We start from the raw sequence: 18,515 nt of genomic DNA on the forward strand, positions 1-18,515 counted from the left end.
GCCTAATGCAAGAATTGATGTTTCTTCTATCATGGTTCATTAGTGATAGTCCTCAATGTACAACCATAATTAGGACCACAATTGTTAAGCAAGGTAATTGTTAAATGAATCATGTCCAATTTTATGATTTTTTTTAATAAGGTTGTTAAACGAACTCATTTTTTTCAGTCCATTGTAACTTTGAATGGTCATTAAATAAATGGATGTAAGTGGAGAACTATTATAATCATTCCCTCCTAAAGCTCTCTCTTTCCAGTCACTTCCTCTCACCTGAGAACGTTTCTGTGTACATGTAGTAGGTTACATGCTCAGAACAATTCTTTTCCTAGGCCAGTTTTCCACCTTGCATTTAACGGAGAACAAAAATGATTGGCCTGTTTGGGTGATTATGGATGGTGGACAGTGTTGCTACTGTACTTTCTCCATTCTGTCGGAGGTTTAGGAGTTCTTACTGAAGGTATCTAAAAATTGTATCTGAAATAGTATGAGTCTTCTATTGCAATGTTACAAGAAACTTGTAAAGCAGAAATTTCTGATTTCCAGTCAAAGGTTAACATATATGCTGTATTTGGAATATTTTGAGTCTTCTCTTGCAACGTTATATTGTAAGAAACTTGTAGACCACAACCTACTACTTGGTAAGCTAAAAAAAAAAAAGGTGGGATGGATAGCATCACCACTAGATGGATGTGTAACTGGCTTATCAATCATACTCAACGAGTAGTCCTTAATGGTACGACATCTACATAGAGGGAAGTAAGCAGTGGGTACCACAAGGTTCCGTCTTAGGCCCAGTACCCTTGAATATATTCATAAATGAATTAGATGAGGGACTAGAAGGGGAACTCATCAAATTTACAGATGATACTAAGCTGGCAGGAATAGCCAACACCCTAGATGATAGGCTCAAGATCTAGATTGATCTTGACAGACATGAACACTGGGACCTATCTAACAAAATGAAATTCAACATAGAGAAAAGTAAAATCTTACACTTAAGCAAGAAAAACCAAAGTTACAAGTATAGTTTAGGTGAAACCTGGCTTAATAGCAGTAACTGTGAGAAGGATCTTGGAGTCTTAGTGGACAATCAATCAAATATGAGTTAGCAGTATGTGGCAACAGCCAAAAAAAGTCAGTGCAATCCTAAATTGCATTAACAGAGCGATTAAATCAAGATCACGTGAGATGCTGGTACCGCTTTATAAAGCCTTAGTAAGCCCACACCTAGAATACTGCATCTGTCAGGTTCCAATGTTATCTCAAATAAATTTCATTCTCAAACACAAAGTCTTTGATGAAATCTATTATTTATTGAAGAATAACGATCTAGTCCTGAACTCATTTGCAGCCGAAACTGATCCTCTGATCCCAAACCCCTCCCTTTCCATTCCTCAAATCTCAGTGTCTCATTGGCCATCTTCCAAGTCCATCTTTCATTTCAGTTACTTCAAGTCAAGGAATTTCCCCCCTCCTCCCATCACCTAGGTGATGTTATCTGCCGGGGGGAAAGAACTGGGTGAAAAGTCAAGCTACTACTTCTAACAGGCTCTTTCCCACTCATTCATGTCAGTGCTGGGGAAATCATAGTTTGGAGCGCTGATATCCGGCCCTTCTCCCTTCATTTCTCCAGAGCGGCCTGCCGCAAAAGAAAAAAAACACAACAAGTTAAGTATCGTTATCCCCTCCGAGGGTATGTCCCCCCCCTCCTGACTTCCCCGGGTGATCTGCATGGAATTTGGCTATAAGGCAGTCACTTGGGCAATTCTCTTATCTAGGCTTGTCCTAAAGAAGTACACCAGTTGTCGCTCTGGTAGGGGAGGCAGGGTCCCAATGACTCTCCTGAATTCACGGATATGCTCTCTGATGGGCTTCCCCTTCTGCATTAGGTTTCTGAGCTCATCCTCCACATAGGAAGGATGCAGATCTTCTTGCGCTGCGAGATTCCCCCTTCTCGCAGATGTGGCCCTCCTCACTATCGAGAGCCCACCTCAAGGAAGGGTTTTGGGACCCAGAGAGGTGGCATGTGAAAACGAGGGGATTGAGGGGTTTTCTAACAAAATTTTTAGTGAAATTTTTAAGGGGTCCTAGGGAGGGGGAGGGTCAGATTGGAATTCAGGCTGTGGGTATGGGGGATAACCCATAAGGGGGAGGGTCGGGTCTGGCAGTGAAGCGTGGCATGGGGGATGGGGGACCCGGGATCGAGGGGGGGTTAGAGCTTCTCCAGATAGTTTTTAGAACATCAGTACTGTAGGTGGGAGGGGTAGATATGGCGGGAGCAGGGGGCCATATCGTGTTAGGGGAGTGCGCACTCGCTGTCTATGAGCGGTGGCGTGCTCCAGCCCCCAAGGCTCTACTCGCTTCTCAGGTTGCATAGACCCTCAGGACCCAGGCCTTCGGCTGATGCTGTGCAATGCCAGGTCCGTAGTAAATAAAGCCCCCCTCATCTGTGATCTTGTTCAAGAGGGGGGTGCGGACCTGGCAGGTATTACGGAGACCTGGTTGGGCCAGGAGAGGGGGGGTTCCCCTCGTTGAAATGTGCCCGCCAGGTTTCCAAGCATTCCATCAGCCGAGGTCACAGGGGAGGGGCGGGGGGTAGCGGTTATCATTAAAGAAGGTCTGAGACCGAGGGAGGCCACTGTTCCTCAGACGGCCGGCTGTGAATCCCTTTTTGTGAAATGGGGTCATGGGGCTCAGATGGGTTTGCTGATCACGTACCTGGCTCCCTGCCACGTGGCAACAGCCCTGCCCGAGCTACTCAACGTCATCGCCACAGTGGCGGTTGATTCCCCTAAGCTTATGGTCATGGGGGATTTCAACCTGCCGTCCGTGGGTGAGACATCAGAGATGGCTCGGGAGTTCATGGCTTCCATGACAGCTATGGACCTGACCCAGTTAATTCATGGCCCTACCCACACAGGGGGAAACACGCTGGATCTGGTTTTTGTCTCTGGACAGTGGTTGAGGGATCTTGACATAGGGGATATAGTTACTGAACCCTTGTCATGGTCAGATCACTCTCTCCTTTGTCTCGACTTTCGAACCGCTGCACCCCGCCGCAGGGAGGCGGAGCTGGTAAGATGGTTCCGCCCCAGGCGCCTGATGGAACCTGACAAATTCCAGATGGAGCTTGGGCCATTTCCTGAGGTTCTGGCACACGCCTCGACTGGAGACCTAGTGGCCGCTTGGGATAGGGCGGCTGCTGGTGCTCTGGATCGGGTCGTGCCTTTGCGGCCTCTGACCCGGTGCCGATCTCAATTGGCTCCTTGGTTTACCGAGGAGCTGAGGGAGTTGAAGCACCGGAAAAGACGCCTAGAGAGTAATTGGAGGGCCAGTCTTTCTGAATCTGACCGGACACTAGTAAGATCCCACATTAGGAATTACTTAGTGGCGATAAAAGCAGCGAAATGTAGTTATTTTGCTGCTCTTATTGCGTCATCAGATAATCGCCCGGCCGCCCTCTTTAGGGTGACCCACTCCCTGCTCCACCAGGAAGCGCGGGAGGACCCCTTGGAGGGTAGAGCCGAGGATTTTGTTCAGTATCTGTATGACAAAATCACTCAGATTCGGGAAGATTTGGACTCCGACTGGGTAGTCTCAGGGGGAGAGACAGGGGCAGGCCTTGAGAATGTTATCTGGGATGAGTTTGATCCTGTGACCCCTGAGGACGTGGACAGGATTCTGGGTAGACTGAATGCGACCACTTGTTTATTGGACCTGTGTCCTTCCTGGTTAGGACTGGCTTCCCGGGAAGTGACACGAGGCTGGCTCCAGGGGATTATAAATGCTTCACTGAGTGAGGGTGACTTTCCCGCCGCCTTGAAAGAGGCGGTGGTGAGGCCTCTCCTCAAGAAGCCTTCCCTGGACCCGGCAATGTTGGTAAATTATCGTCCGGTCTCCAACCTTCGCTTTGTTGCGAAGGTTGTTGAGAGTGTGGTCGCGCAACAGCTCCCCCAGCACCTGGATGAAACGACGTATCTGGATCCGTTCCAGTCGGGCTTCAGGCCCGGGTACAGCACGGAAACGGCATTGGTCGCGTTGGTTGATGATCTCTGGAGGGCTCGGGACAGGGGGTGCTCCTCTGTCCTGGTCCTGTTAGATCTCTCAGCGGCTTTTGATACCATCGACCATGGTATCATGCTGCACCGGCTGGAAGAGTTGGGGTGGGAGGCACTGTGTTGCGGTGGTTCTCCTCCTTTCTCTCTGAAAACATCCTGAAAAAAAGGTTGAAATTTAGTCCTCAATTGTTTTTATTGGGTATAACTACGGATTGTACAGCATTAGAGACTAAACTGATTTTAAACTTAATATCAGCAGCTAGGCTGTTGGTAGTGCAATACTGGAAGAAGGACTCTTTGCCTACTATTGAAGAATGGACACTGAAAGTAGCAAATTTAACGGAAATGGTGAAAATTTCAGCGTCTTTGAAGGACTATACACAAGAAAGATATATATCGGAATGGAGAAGATGGATTGATTATATTCAAAATAAGTATCAGACAACAAAATATCAAATAGCTTATGAATGAATATTAAACTTTAGAAGTATTATGTGATCTATAGTGGAGTTAAGGTTTCAGGGGAGGATTTGGTAGTTTAAGAATAGTTAGGTTAATTTAACTTATGATTGTTAATTGAAATACCCTGTATTTTGCTCTGGGAAGTCTGGGGGGGAGGGTGGGATGGGAAGGGAGGAAGGGGTGGAGGGATGGTGGGGAGGGAAAAAGGGTGGGGGGAATATTGGGGGGGATTTCTTTGTAAAACTTTTTAATAAAAAAAAAAGAAAGAAATACAGGGCCACCAAGACAAAATCAACAAACACTTCATCTGGTATGTTGTTTTTTTTTTTTTCTTAGCTAACATATGATCTGAAAAGCAAGGACATTCATGTCACTCAGGTGTGATCACTTTCCGTATACCAGGAAGCTTTGCTGCTACCACACACCTCTTTATTTAGATCATATCATTCAGATGCAACTGCAATTTCTAGGAGGCACCTGGGGAAAGGTCCCAGAAGCCTGGCAGGCCCTTCTGTTGGGAATCTACTCAGTCTCCAGAATGCAGGGATAACAAAGGGACTAGGCAGATTACTCTGAAGGGACCACTTTATTTACATTGATTCAGAGGAAGATCTTGAATCATCAAAGAATTCTGACAGAGGAATTGCCAGAAAAGACAACTGGAGCAAGACTGACAAAAAATATTTGGGGAAGGTTGTAGAGAAAGTGATTAGGCTGCAACTACAGAGGGCTTTAGATCACGGCTGTCAAACTCGCAACCTGCAGGCTGTCAAACTCGCAACCTCACGCACTGGCCACCCCCACCCCCCGGTTTGGTGAAGGGGATAAAATGTCATGATACGTCACGTGATGCTGCCGTGACAACGCAAGTGTGACACCCCTGCTTTAAATGAAGCTCATAATTAGATCCAGTTGAGGTTCAGCTGGGATGAAAAATGCATTGGCTGCTCTTGTCTTGTGGATGTTCTGCACTGGGATGTGATGGGAATTCTCTCAGCATCATTTCATCCCTTCAAGCATGGCATCATTTTGGTCTATCTACGAAATCTGGTTGGGGAACATGATCCATAGGAGAAATTTAGTAAAAATTAAAAAGATACCAAAAATAAAAGAAAATATGTTTTATTGGCACCCAAAAGGAAATAAAGATAAAGCATGATAACCTTAGTTTTTTTCACACACATCCTCCCAGTCTTTGGTTGACTTGTTAGGTATGTTGCATGAACCCAGCAATAGGTTGAAAAAGTTTCAGTATTGAATAAATAGAAGCAAAACACAATATTAAGTGAATTGGTATATGTATGAAACATTTATCGTACTGAACAGCTCTTCTGTATTTAGTTTTATGCTTTTTTGTGGTGTTTAGGTTTAAGCCTTTGTGGGAATAGCACACAGTTTATAAGGCTGTGGATGCATTGTCACTTTTACAACAGGTGCTTCATTGAGTTCTTTCACTCCTTCAGGCAACTGGAAGCTGAAGGCCTTCAACAGGCTGGTCAGAAAGATGAAGATCTCAATTCTTGCCAGTTGCTCTCCCACACATACACGCTGACCTGTAGGTGAGACAAAGTATAAAGGGAATAATGATCACTTCTCCAAAATATACCCCGTCAGCAAGGAAACGTGAGAGAAGATTTGTAACGGATGAAACACATTTCCCTGTTGAACCTTGGTATCTTCTAGTATTGCTTATTATTTAGCATGTTATTATTTAGTCATAGGAATAGCTTTTGGGGATAGTGCTTTGAATCTGTTGGTGTGCTGAGCCATTGATCAAACTGCTTTGTTAAATCAGTTCATGAGCCATGATGACACAGTGGTTAGAATTCAATATTGTAGGCTAACTCAGCTCACTGCCAGCAGTTCGATTCTGACCTGCTCATGGTTGTCTCAGCTTTTCATCCTTCTGAGGTCGCTAAATTGAGGACACAGATTGTTGGGGGCAATATGCTGATTCTGTAAACCACTCATAGAAGGCTATAAAAGCATTATGAAGAAGTATATACTGTATTTTTCAGACTGTAAGACACACCTTTTCCCCAGTGGATGGAAATGTCTCTGCATCTTATAGACCGAATATGGCCCTGTTTTTAGCCTCCCAAAACATGGGGGGTGTTTTGGGAGGCCAAAAGCAGAGCCATATTCGAACGTCCTGTTTTTGACGAAAATGGGACACTGAAGAGTTTACGAGGCCTGCAGAGTGTTCCTGCAGGCTAGGGAGGGCAAAAATGGGACACATGAATCTGGAGGCCAAAAACGGGCCTGTTTTCTCATGAAAATGGGCCCATATTTCACAAAAATGGGATGTGCAGAGGGTTTGGGAGGTCTGCAGAGTGCTCCTGAGGGCTGAGGAGGACAAAAACTGGATGTGTAGAAGCCAAAAAACTATTTTTTTCTCCTCATCCTCTTTGAAATATAGGTGCATCTTATACTCTGGTACGACTCATATTCCGAAAAATATGGTAAGTGCTAAGTGCTTGCTATTCCTAAATAGACAGAATGCCAATTTGAGTAGACCATCTGCTTCCTGCTCAGGAATGCCTGGCTATAAAGGTGATCCTTGCATAGGAAGGTTTATAGTAAGGAAGAATGCTATTGATAATATTGATAAAATCTTAGTCTACCTTATAACCTTTCACTTATAACCTTTAGCACTAGCTAAACCTTTAATAAATCTATTGTTCTTAGTTTTATATACTACTCCATAGGGGTTTACTGCACTCTGAGAGTGATTTACAATGTCAGCACATTGCCCCCAAAAATCTGGCTCCTCATTTTACTGACCTTGAAAGGATGGAAGGTTGAGTCAAATTTGAGCCAGTCAAGATCAAACAGCTGGCTGTGGGCAGAGTTTTTCTGCAATACTGCATTTTAACCACAGCCCCACCATGGTTCAAGCTTTAGCTGAACTAAGCCACCCAAATTCTTTTTATTATAAGATGGATGGCATACTGTATTAATTACTTGTCTTACTATGACCCTGATGATGTATGCAAGATACTTCTTTTAATGATTGTTTTATAAAGATATGTATTTCCATAATATGTATCAATATTTCTTTTTGAAATACATTTATTTTTCCCTGTTGAAGCATTTTGCCTTATTTTGATGGATCAAAAAGTTATTCAGTAATCTACCAGTCCCAAAATCTCAGTTATCTGTAACACCAAAAAGCCAATATTGAAACAGTTTACTCAGTCCCAAAATTATTTCTCAGGATGCCCAATATTTATAGTTATTTATAGTCCTCAACAGGTTAGTTTACTTCTAAGTTCTCCAAAAAGTTTTTTCTTCTTCTTCTTTCACCTCTTAAGCAGTTATCAGACAATGTTTATAATCCTAGGTGAATCCATCAGATTTCACCATGTCTTCTTAAGTCACACAGTCAACTCTTCAATTTCAGTGATAATTCCTGGTATTTGTAATCCACTCTATTTAGAAATCTTCAAAAGTCTCACAATTTGTTCCCCATCAGTTGTAAAGCAAATAAGTATAAAATAATATGCAAAAAGGCAGTCTTTCAGACTTTAGAGAGTCTTTCTTTTGGAATTTCTTTTCTTTGGGATTAGATCTCTAGTATAGAACTTGAAAATCACCCAGTTCCAGGCCACTGTTCACAAACTGCTCCAGCACATTTCCTTCTTCAGTTGTCCCAGCTTCTCGGTGGCCATAATGGTCACCTCTCCACTTCATTGTTGGATGGGAGGGCACCTCGGATCAAGCAGAAGAACCGCCACTCTCCGTGATCTGCAAGGCCCCCCCCTCCTTTCTTTGTCATCCCTTCAGGGTGAGTTTAGTGTCTTAGGGCCCTCCAATGATGAGGATTCGGCCTAGGTTCACAGAGCCCTGTTGCCCACGACCATCCTGAAGCAATGCCAAACTGGAATTCCTAATCTTGTAGCTATCTTACAAAGCTCTACTGATTACAATCTAAATATAAAATCTAAATGTAATTAATATTTCTTTGTAGTTTAAACTTGGTAGCCCAAGAGGAATTTCAGACTCTCATGGTTTTCAAACTAGAAGAAATTTAGATTCCTTGATTTTCTATTCAATCCATGATGAATTCAGAACAACTCAATGATGGGGGCAGTGGGAATCTATAAGTGATAAACTGCTTTGGTTCATATACGTACCCATTCCGAAGGGCAGAAACTCTTCTCTCTCTATGAACTTCCCATCCTTATCTAAAAAGTGATTTGGGTTGAATTCTTCAGGTGTCTCCCATTGTTCAGGATCAAAGAGAACAGACCGCAGGTCTGGGAAAATAATGGTCCCCTGCAAACAAAGAGATGATTAAACAGAGCAGTTTCATAAGGGAAAAAGGCAGAAAAGTTCAAACAATATTGATGAAACATTTGGTTTTAGTTTGCCTTTATGGACCCATATTTGTTCATTTCCAAAAACAGTTTCTGAGAGCAGTGGCTGTTCTTAGCATTTCTCACCTTTGGAATGTGGTAATCCTTCATCTTCACATCTTTTGTAGTTTGCCTGGGAGCCCCAACTATCAAGACATATTTTAGACGCTGCATTTCATGAATCACAGCATTGGTGTAGGGCAGCTTCTTCCGATCCTGATAGGAAATTGACTGTGAGATGTCAAACACATCTTTAATCTCCTTCTGGACTTTCTCTAGAAAAAAAATGGAAATAGAAGCTTAATTTCCTTCATTTGTTTCCAAATTTTAATCCTTAGAGGCCTATTGCTACCAATGTTCTTCAGAGTATGTGATCTTCTCCTTCAATTTATTACTGGCTTCTGAATTCCTTATCAATTGGAATACCAAAGTTCACAACCCCAGCTAGGCCTCCAACCCCAGTTGCCAGCTCATTGACCTTTATGTCACCATTGTTCCTGGCCCACCTTACCAGAGGGCTCCAAATCCATCTCTGGTCTCTGGGTTTTGCACTCCTCCTTCCAATCTCTGACCTTTGATTTGGGACACATACTTCACTTCAAAGGCCCCTGTTGACTTTGGGCAACTTCTTGCTTCCAGTCCCTGCCAGTGTGTCATCCTTCTGGGCTGGCTTCAGCTCCAGCTCCAAGATAGCTCTTCACTACACCTCTATCAGCCTTCCACCCTCAGGACACACTCTTTGGCATGGCTTCCAGCCATGCAACCCCTTCAGACTGGCACTGGATCACACTCAGGGCCACCTCTCTACCTCCTACCAGTCCCTTAGGAGTGCGGTGGCACATGCATTTAGAATGCTGGGTTGACAATCACAAGCCTGTATTCGAGACCTGAGTGCTGCTCTATGCTTGGGTGAGCACCTGTCATTTGCTCTAGCTCCTGCTGATGTAGCAATTTGAAAGCATGCAAACATGAATAGATAAATAGTTACCACTTTGGTTGGCTCATTTAGGGGATATGAAAGGCATCCCCAACTGGGCATCCCACAGACAACAGTGATGGCACTGATTAATACTTTTAACCTGGAAGCACCTCGGTACTTCCAACATTTTATGACGATGAACAGTCCCTTGTCCTGGTCATGTCCCTCAGTGCTAAAGACAATGGTCCTAGGTTGGCTCTCCCTGTCCACTCCAAATCTTCACTGGTTGGCAGGGTGAAAATACAAGTCTCAGCTGCCTCCGGACTCCAGATCAATCCCTTGTCTTTGCCAGGCCATCCCAGTTTGGTTCCTTCAGTCTCTGGACTCCAGTCAAATAGCAGGAAAGGCAGTAGCAGGGCAGGAAGAAGATAAGGTTAAGGGGAAGATTGAGGGCTTCCTTTGGTGCTCCAAGTGGTGAAGAATCTCCCACAATTTTCCCATCCTTTCTCTTCATGGCAGGGAGCCTTGTGTCGTGCATCTGCTTGCTCCCACCATCTTGATTTGTTATGGTTTGGAAATTTAGTCTTGTATATGCAATTTAGTCCAGAAACAAGTAACAAATCTGAAAACCACGGTAGATTTCTATGTTGAACATGTTAGATGTTTCAGATTTGTATTGATTCCAGTTTTTAGTTCCTTGCTCAACATTTTATTGAGAAATCAAAGAAGGCTCTCAAATTCTTTCTGTGTATGTATGTATAAACTCGATTGCAGAAAATATGACTTCAGCAACAAAATGGTCAATGCCTGGAATGCACTACCTGACTCTGTGGTTACTTCCCCAAACCCCCATAACTTTAACCTTAGACTGTCTACTGTTGACCTCACCCTATTCCTAAGAGGTCTGTAAGGGGCATGCATAAGTGCACCAACGTGCCTACCATCCCTATCCTACTGTCCCCAAAAAGGATTTGTATCCTTTTTCTGAATTCATAATCATGTTTATACTTATATCTGTTATCTCACGTGTTTGACAAAATAATAAATAATAATAATGTTATGAGAATGGCACTTGTTCCCATTGCCAGATATGTCTCACCTTGGATGTCAGGATGATTGGTCAAGAGGAGCAGAGCCCACATCAGAGTAGTGAAGCTTGTCTCTGTTCCAGCAGCAAAAAAATCAAAAATACACTGAGCCAGGTTTTCTTCATTGTAGGTAGAGTTGGGGTCCTTCTTGCTCTGATGTTTAAAATGGACAATGAAAATTACAACAATTCTAAGAAGATTTTTTCTGAAATCTCAACATCTTTTTTGTAATGTGGTGACCAAAACTGGATGCAGTATTCCAGGTGTGGTCTTATTAAATATTTTTAAAATGGAACTAATACTTCATGTGATTTTGATTCTATGCCTCTGTTTATACAGCCAAGGATTTTATTAGCTTTTTTGCCTCACACTGCTAACTCATGTTTAAATGATCATCCACTAGGACTCCAAGGTCCCTCATGGTTACTGTTTTTCAACCAGATTTCACCTAATCTGTACTTACTTTGGTTTTTCCTGCCCAGGTGTAAAACCTTGGTTTTCTCATTTATGTATTTTTTTAGTCCTCAATTTATAACTGTTCATTTGGTGATTATTCAAAGTGTCCTCAGCACTGAAAAATGTGACTTATGACCACTTTTCATATTGTTGCAACATCCCCATGGCCATGTGATCAAAATTCAGGTGCTTGGCAACTGGCATGTATTAATGATGGTTGCACTATCCTGGGGTCATATGATCACCATTCGTAACCTTCCCAGTGTCAGCGTTCCAAATTAGGCTTTCTTCCAGCGCTGACATAACAAGTTGAAGCAGAAAGAGCGGAAGCTTGATTTATTGCTGAGATGAACTTTTACCTAGTTTTGTATGTACAGATAGTGTTTCCTGGGAGACGAGGATGGGGGCTGCATTCCTGTGAAAAGAACGTGCCGGGATGTAGAGAGGGATCTGTATGATGGCCAATGGGACATTGGGGTTGGAGAGCGGAAGAGGAGGGGGTTGGAAGGAGGGGCCAGTTTGGCTCCAATTTGAATCAGAAATGTCGGATTCTGCTATTCTTAAAAATAAAATGATTCATTAGACAGCTTGCGCTTGAGAATGAAGTTTATTCAAGATAGCACCGAAACCTGACACCCAGATGGCCTCTGACAAGCAAAGTCAGGGGGGAACCCAGATTCGATAAACAATCACATGATTCATTTAACCACTGCAGTGATTCACTTAACAACTGTAGTAAGAAAGGTCATAAAATGGGGCAGAATTCATTTAACAACTGCCTTGCTTAGCAACAGAAAGTTTGTGCCCAGTTGTGGATGTACATCAAGGACTAGCTGTACTGGATTCTTGTGAGATATCAATAAGCTTTCACCAAACCAGTGCAACATCACGAAGAGTTATGGGACAAATGACACAATGCAGTCCATCTGCCTATTGATGGAGAAGCATCTTGAGAAACAAAACACCATAGATACGGCAGTCACTGAGCTAGAAAAAGCATTTGATCATGTACCACATGACCTATTTCTTTCCCATCCATAAATGGTCCAACCACTCACCATTGCTCTTTATAATTAGTGTGGACACTGTGACCATAAAGCAACCGTGGGTGCTGTTATATACTGATGATACCATGATGGAGAGTGAAAGATGAATTGAAGCATTGAACCATCCTTGAACCATTAATTCAAAGGTGGAAAATCTACCTTAATGGTTTAGGAATGGGGGCCGTATTAAGGTGACTGTATATGGCTCAGTGGCTAAGACACTGAGCTTGTTGATCGAAAGGTCAGCAGTTCAGCGGTTCGAATCCCTAGTGCCACATAATGGGGTGAGCTCCCATTACTTGTCCCAGCTTCTTCCAACCTAGCAGTTCGAAAGCCTGTATAAAATGCAAGTAGAAAAATAGGGACCACCTTTGGTGGGAAGGTAACAGCATTCTGTGCACCTTTGGCATTTAGTCATGCCGGCCACATTACCATGGAGATGTCTTCGGACAGCGCTGGCTCTTCAGCTTTGAAACAGAGATGAGCACTGCCCCCTAGAATCAGAAACAATAGCACATATGTGCGAGGGGAACCTTTACCTTAAATGTGGTGACCAGACCGATGGCCCACTCAAGACTGATAGTATCAAATTGTAAATAAAGTGATCCACTATAACTTCAAATCAATAACAGTTGCTCTTTAAAAAATCAAATCTTTTTCTGAAAATGTTGGAGCGGAGGACCTTTAGTCCTTGTTTCAAACTGTTTTACATTTTTAATTATGGTCAAAGTTGTGGAAGGATCTGTCCTTTTCCGATCATTTCAAGATAAGTTTAAGTTTACTTTATTGTCATTGCACCTTGTACAATGAAATAAATGCCATCTTCAGTGTACATCATACATAAGAAAACTATAAATAAAAAAAAACATCCTTTACATTCTATACAATTAAATTGAGGACCCCTGATACTGCATTAATATTACACTATGCAGTGCAACAAGTGTAATAAGTATGTATGTATGTATGTATGTATGTATGTATGTATGTATGTATGTATTTGTCTAGTGCAAATGATTTTTTAACAAAATTATTTATTTTGTCAAGCATGTACAAGATAACAGGGATAAGTATAAGCATGATTATGAATACATGAAATGGGTACGAATAAATGGGGACAGTAGGACAGGGATTACACAATTTTGTGTACTAATCAAAAATCCCTGTTAATATAGTGAAGGATGTGTGTATGTCCTTTTATTTTTATAGTTATAATGTACACTGAAGGTGGCATTTAATTTTGTTCTACAATGTGCAATGACAATAAAGTAAACTAAACTAAACTAATTATTTTCCTTCTTAATGGAATTTCTTTACAAAAAAAGAGGAAAGAGTGATAGGCATACATGAGAGGATGACAAACAAAAATAATTCTGGGACATCCGGTTTGCTAGCCTTCGGCGAAGACGGTCCCTTCTTAAGGACCACCAGCCCCGCCGTCTGTAGAGCCGCCTCAAGATCGAGAAGCGGCTCGAAAACTCTGAAATCTGAAGGATTGAAGGAGGAGAGATAGCAGGGCACAGGTTGAGCCCCTGTAAGCCCCCAGAGAATCGCTTCTGGGGAGGAAACAGGCGCGGCTCCCTCCCAACCTGCTGAGACTCCGGACGGCGTGGAATGATTCTGCTTTCTGCAGAACAAGCCGGCTGCAGCAAACGTTCAAATTGAATGAAACCAACCTTAACAAGCAGCGGAAACATTAACTTGAACTCTTAAACTTGGAAATCGCAAGTATTAGCGCTTTCTTGACTTTTTAACTTAAGAGAAAGTATGAGAGAGTGAAAGTGATTTGGAAAAAAATATGGCGCCCAGCAGCAGAGTTAACGAGCTTGCGAGAGTGGATTTGTGAAGTTACTCTGCTTTGTTACAAAGTTGCTACAAAGTTGCTCTGCCTGTAATAAAGAGAAACAGGAGAAGAGGGGGAGGAAAAAAAACTCTTTCTTTAAAATCTGAGTTTGCTTCAGTCCTGGGGGACTTTTTCAGAAGTCTTTGTGGAGGTGGAAAAGGAAAAGGGATTTCCCTTCTTAGAAAACCTAACTTACATGGCAGGATGGCCTCAAAGAAGCAGGAAGGAAAGGCAGCAGGGGGGGGATCCCCCACACACAAACTGCAGCTTCCTCCCCCCCAACAGACTCAGAAAAAAGATTTTGACTTTGAAAATTTAAAAGAATTTATTTCTCAGGCTTTGGATGATAAATTTCAAAAATCTCATCAAGAAATAGATGATAAACTTCAAAAATCTCAACAGGAAATTATGCAGGAAATTAATGAAATTAAAGATATGGTGAAACAGGATTATGGCAAGGTGACTAAAAAAATATCAGATGTGGCGTCTGGCCTTGCAGAATTTATTATTAAAGTGGATTCCAAAGTGGAAGAATTCAAATCAGAAGTCGATGTTAAGATTAAGGACAATGATTATAAAATTTTTGATGTTGATGAAAAAGTGCAAAGAGTTGAAAACGAAATTGTAATGATGCAATTCAGGGCCATGGAATTTGCTATAAGGCTCAGAGGAATTAGAGAAGATGACAGGCAGGATTTGAGACAGATTTGTGCTGATGCCCTGGCTGTGTTATTAAAAATTAATCCTGAAGTGGTTTTTTACAAAATAGATAAAATTTATAGAGTGAATTCCTGGGTGGCCAGACAAAGACAATTGCCTAGAGATGTGGTGATATATTTTACAGACAGAACAATAAGAAATGACATCCTGCAAAAATCTTTTCTCTCTTCTGTGCAAGTGGGCGGGGCCGAAATTGGAGTTTTTAAAGAATTGCCACCCAAAATGTTGAAAGCTAGAAAAGATTTTGGTTTTCTAGTAAATGAATTGAAAAAACAAGACATACCATTTCGGTGGGATGCCCCAACTGGTATAATTTTGAAATACAATGGAGAAAGTCATCGGTTGAATACTGTTGAGAAGGCGGAGCATTTTTTTTCTGCTAATTTTAAAGAAAGAACTCCATCTCCACGTACGTCTACAGTGTTGGAGATTAAGGAGAGTGATAAGAAGCAACCCCAGCAAGAGATGCAAGAACAGTCTAAGCAGGTGGACCCGGAGGAAATGCAAGGTGCTATAGGAGGTTTTCTGGAGGAGCCCCTGCTAGAACCTTCTCCAATCCTGGACCCGGTCCAGATGGTTGAAGTCAAAGACCAGCGTATAACTCGTGCAAAATCTAAGCAACTTAAAGAAAAGCAACAACAGGAAAGACAATACAAAAAGGGAGCTAAGAGTACTGCACAAGAGATTGAAGCCATGGGGGGAGCAAAACCGAAGATTTTGGAAGATATTCGGTTATTCTGCTCGTTGCTTCAAAAAGATAAAAATGACAATTAAGTGCCTATCTTGGAATATAAATGGGTTGAATTCATTACAGAAAAGGAAGAACTTATTTGCATATTTGAGACAATTTAATAATGATATAATTTGTTTACAAGAAACTCATATTAGAACTCAAGATCAAAAATACTTGATAAATTCTAAATTAGGAACACATTTTGTAGCTTCAACTTTGCAAAAAAAGAATGGTATGGTTATCTATGTAAATAAAAGACTGACAGCTAAAATTATAGAGGCAGATGAAGATGGCAGGTTTATAGCAATTGAATTGTTCACAGTAAACGGCCAAATTCTTTTGATTGGAATTTACGCTCCCAACCAACAACAGGATCATTTTTATAAAATGCTACACACTAAAATACTGCAATGGGACTATAGATCTATTTTAATTATGGGAGGTTGGAATGGAGTAATCGATTCTAAATTAGATAAAAAGAGTTTGGCGAAATCCAGGATTAGATTACCACAGACTTTTTTCAATATGAAAGAGGACTTGGAATTAAAAGATATTTGGAGAATACATAATCCAAAAGAATTGGACTATACTTTTTTTTCCGATAGACACAGATCCTTCTCTAGGATTGATTTTATTTTGTTGTGAGATGATCTACTTGTTAAGACAAAAAGAACAAAGATTTTTCCAAGAACTCTGACCGACCATAGCCCAGTATGGATAGAATTTGAGATGGGTAAAATTGAAAGACGATCATGGAGATTAAATGAAAACTTGTTCAGATATGAAAAAAAATATAACAGAACTTAAGAAGCACTTGAAAGAATTTTTTGAAATGAACTTGAATAAGGGTACCCCACTTGAAATTGTGTGGGATGCGAGCAAAGCTTATATGAGAGGGGTACTCATTTATATGAATTCTAAACATAGACTGAATCGACAAAAGAAAAGATCTGAATTGGAAGCAGAAATAAAGAATAAAGAACAGCTACTTATTAAGAACCCAACAGATGAAAGAATACGTGGTGCTATAAAACTTTTGAAAGATCAATTTCAAATGCTTATGGTGGAACAAGTTGCAACAAATCTACAATATGCGAGGCACAATACATTTTGTAACGCCAATAAACCGGGCAGATGGTTGGCCTATACATTAAGGAAGAAGCAGAGTATTCGGACTATTGATAGCATTGATATTGGAGGGAAAGAAATCTTTCAACAAAAATTAATTAAAGAAGCTTTTCTGGACTATTATACTAAACTATATGCTAAAGATGATATGCAGAATGGACTTATAGAAAAATACTTAGATAATAAAAGAGTTACAAAAATTACTAATCAACAAAAGGAACGAATGAACTATCCTATAACAAAGGAGGAGATAATAGTAGCAATTAAACAATTAAAAACAGCTAAAGCTCCTGGAACGGATGGTTTGACTGCAGTGTATTACAAAACTTTGCAAGCAGAAATGGTGGAACAACTTAGAGACTTATTTTGCAATATTCAACAAGGGGGTAAAATACCCCCATCATGGACAACAGCTTATATTTCTTTGATACCAAAAGAGCAAGTAGGTCCTAAAAAACCGGAGAATTATCGACCAATATCTCTTCTGAATACTGATTATAAAATTTATGCAAAAGTACTAGCCAACAGGTTGATGCCAGTAATCCAAAAGGTGATTCATGATGATCAAGCGGGATTTATCAAGGGTAGATACATGAAGGACAATGTAAGGCAAGTAATAGACTTATTGGAATATCTTGAGAGGAATAAACAGGTACCTGCAGTGCTGGTCTTTTTGGATGCGGAAAAGGCCTTTGATAGAGTGGATTGGAATTTTCTATTAAAGACTTTAAAAAAGATGGACTTTGGGGATCAATTTATACAGGCGGTTTCAGCAATTTACCAAGAGCAAAAGGCACAGATTATCATTAATGGAAGCTTGACAACAGAGTTTAAAATTGAAAAAGGAACAAGACAGGGGTGTCCATTATCCCCATTGCTATTTATTTTAGCATTAGAAGTCTTGTTAAATACAATTCGGGACTCTAATATCCTGAAAGGTATAATGATAAGGCAAGAGGACTACAGAATAAAGGCATTTGCAGATGATCTGGTTGTTACCCTAACACAGCCAATGGAATCAATAATCCAGATGAAAGACATTATACAAGACTATGGTAAAGTTTCAGGTTTCAGATTGAACCAGAAAAAAACTAAAATGATAGTTAAAAATATGACACAAGATCGTAAACACGAGCTTGAAAGGAGGGCAGGTTTTGAGATTGTACCAAAGGTAAAATATCTAGGAGTTCAGGTTGCAGAATCAAATATGAAACTGTTTCAAAATAATTATGAGGTGTTGTGGCGAGAGGTGCAGAAAGATATGGAGACTTGGAAAAAACTGCAGCTGTCTTTACTTGGAAGAATAGCAGCAATTAAGATGAATATTTCGCCAAGATTTCTTTTTTTGTTTCAAATGATTCCGGTGCTTAAAAGTGATAAACAATTGAAAGTATGGCAAAGTGGAGTGAATAAGTTTGTCTGGAACGAGAAAAAACCGAGAGTGAAATTGAAAATTATGCAAGATGTTCCAGAAAGGGGAGGTCTTAAACTTCCAAACCTACAATTATATTATGAAGCAGCAGCTTTGACTCAAGCAAGCGATTGGTTTGGAAGGAAAAAGACTGGAATATTGAATATAGAAAGTTTTGATCTTGAATTTGGATGGCATGCCTACTTATTTTATGAGAACAAAGTGGATAAAGTATTTAAAAGCCATATACTTAGAGACTCTTTGATGAGGGTTTGGAAGAAGCACCGACTCAAATG

At 41.1% G+C, this 18,515-nt stretch overlaps 1 protein-coding gene across 1 annotated transcript in view; it reads right to left on the minus strand.

The window, feature by feature from the left end:
- Positions 1-5,626: 5,626 nt before the first annotated feature.
- Positions 5,627-18,515, minus strand: part of LOC148112998 (cytochrome P450 2J5-like) — a 32,872-nt gene continuing 19,983 nt past the window's right edge. Inside the window, exons 6-9 of the mRNA XM_087872418.1 lie at positions 10,897-11,038; positions 8,966-9,153; positions 8,657-8,798; positions 5,627-6,073 (exon numbers count right to left, since the gene is read on the minus strand). Coding sequence (XP_087728544.1) covers positions 5,889-6,073; positions 8,657-8,798; positions 8,966-9,153; positions 10,897-11,038 — 657 coding nt within the window. The 3' untranslated portion in view covers positions 5,627-5,888. The remainder of the gene's footprint in view (positions 6,074-8,656; positions 8,799-8,965; positions 9,154-10,896; positions 11,039-18,515) is intronic.

This window comes from Pantherophis guttatus, chromosome 6 (assembly GCF_059756535.1).
Source record: "Pantherophis guttatus breed Tessera chromosome 6, ASM5975653v1, whole genome shotgun sequence".
NCBI classification, from domain to species: Eukaryota; Metazoa; Chordata; class Lepidosauria; order Squamata; family Colubridae; genus Pantherophis; species Pantherophis guttatus.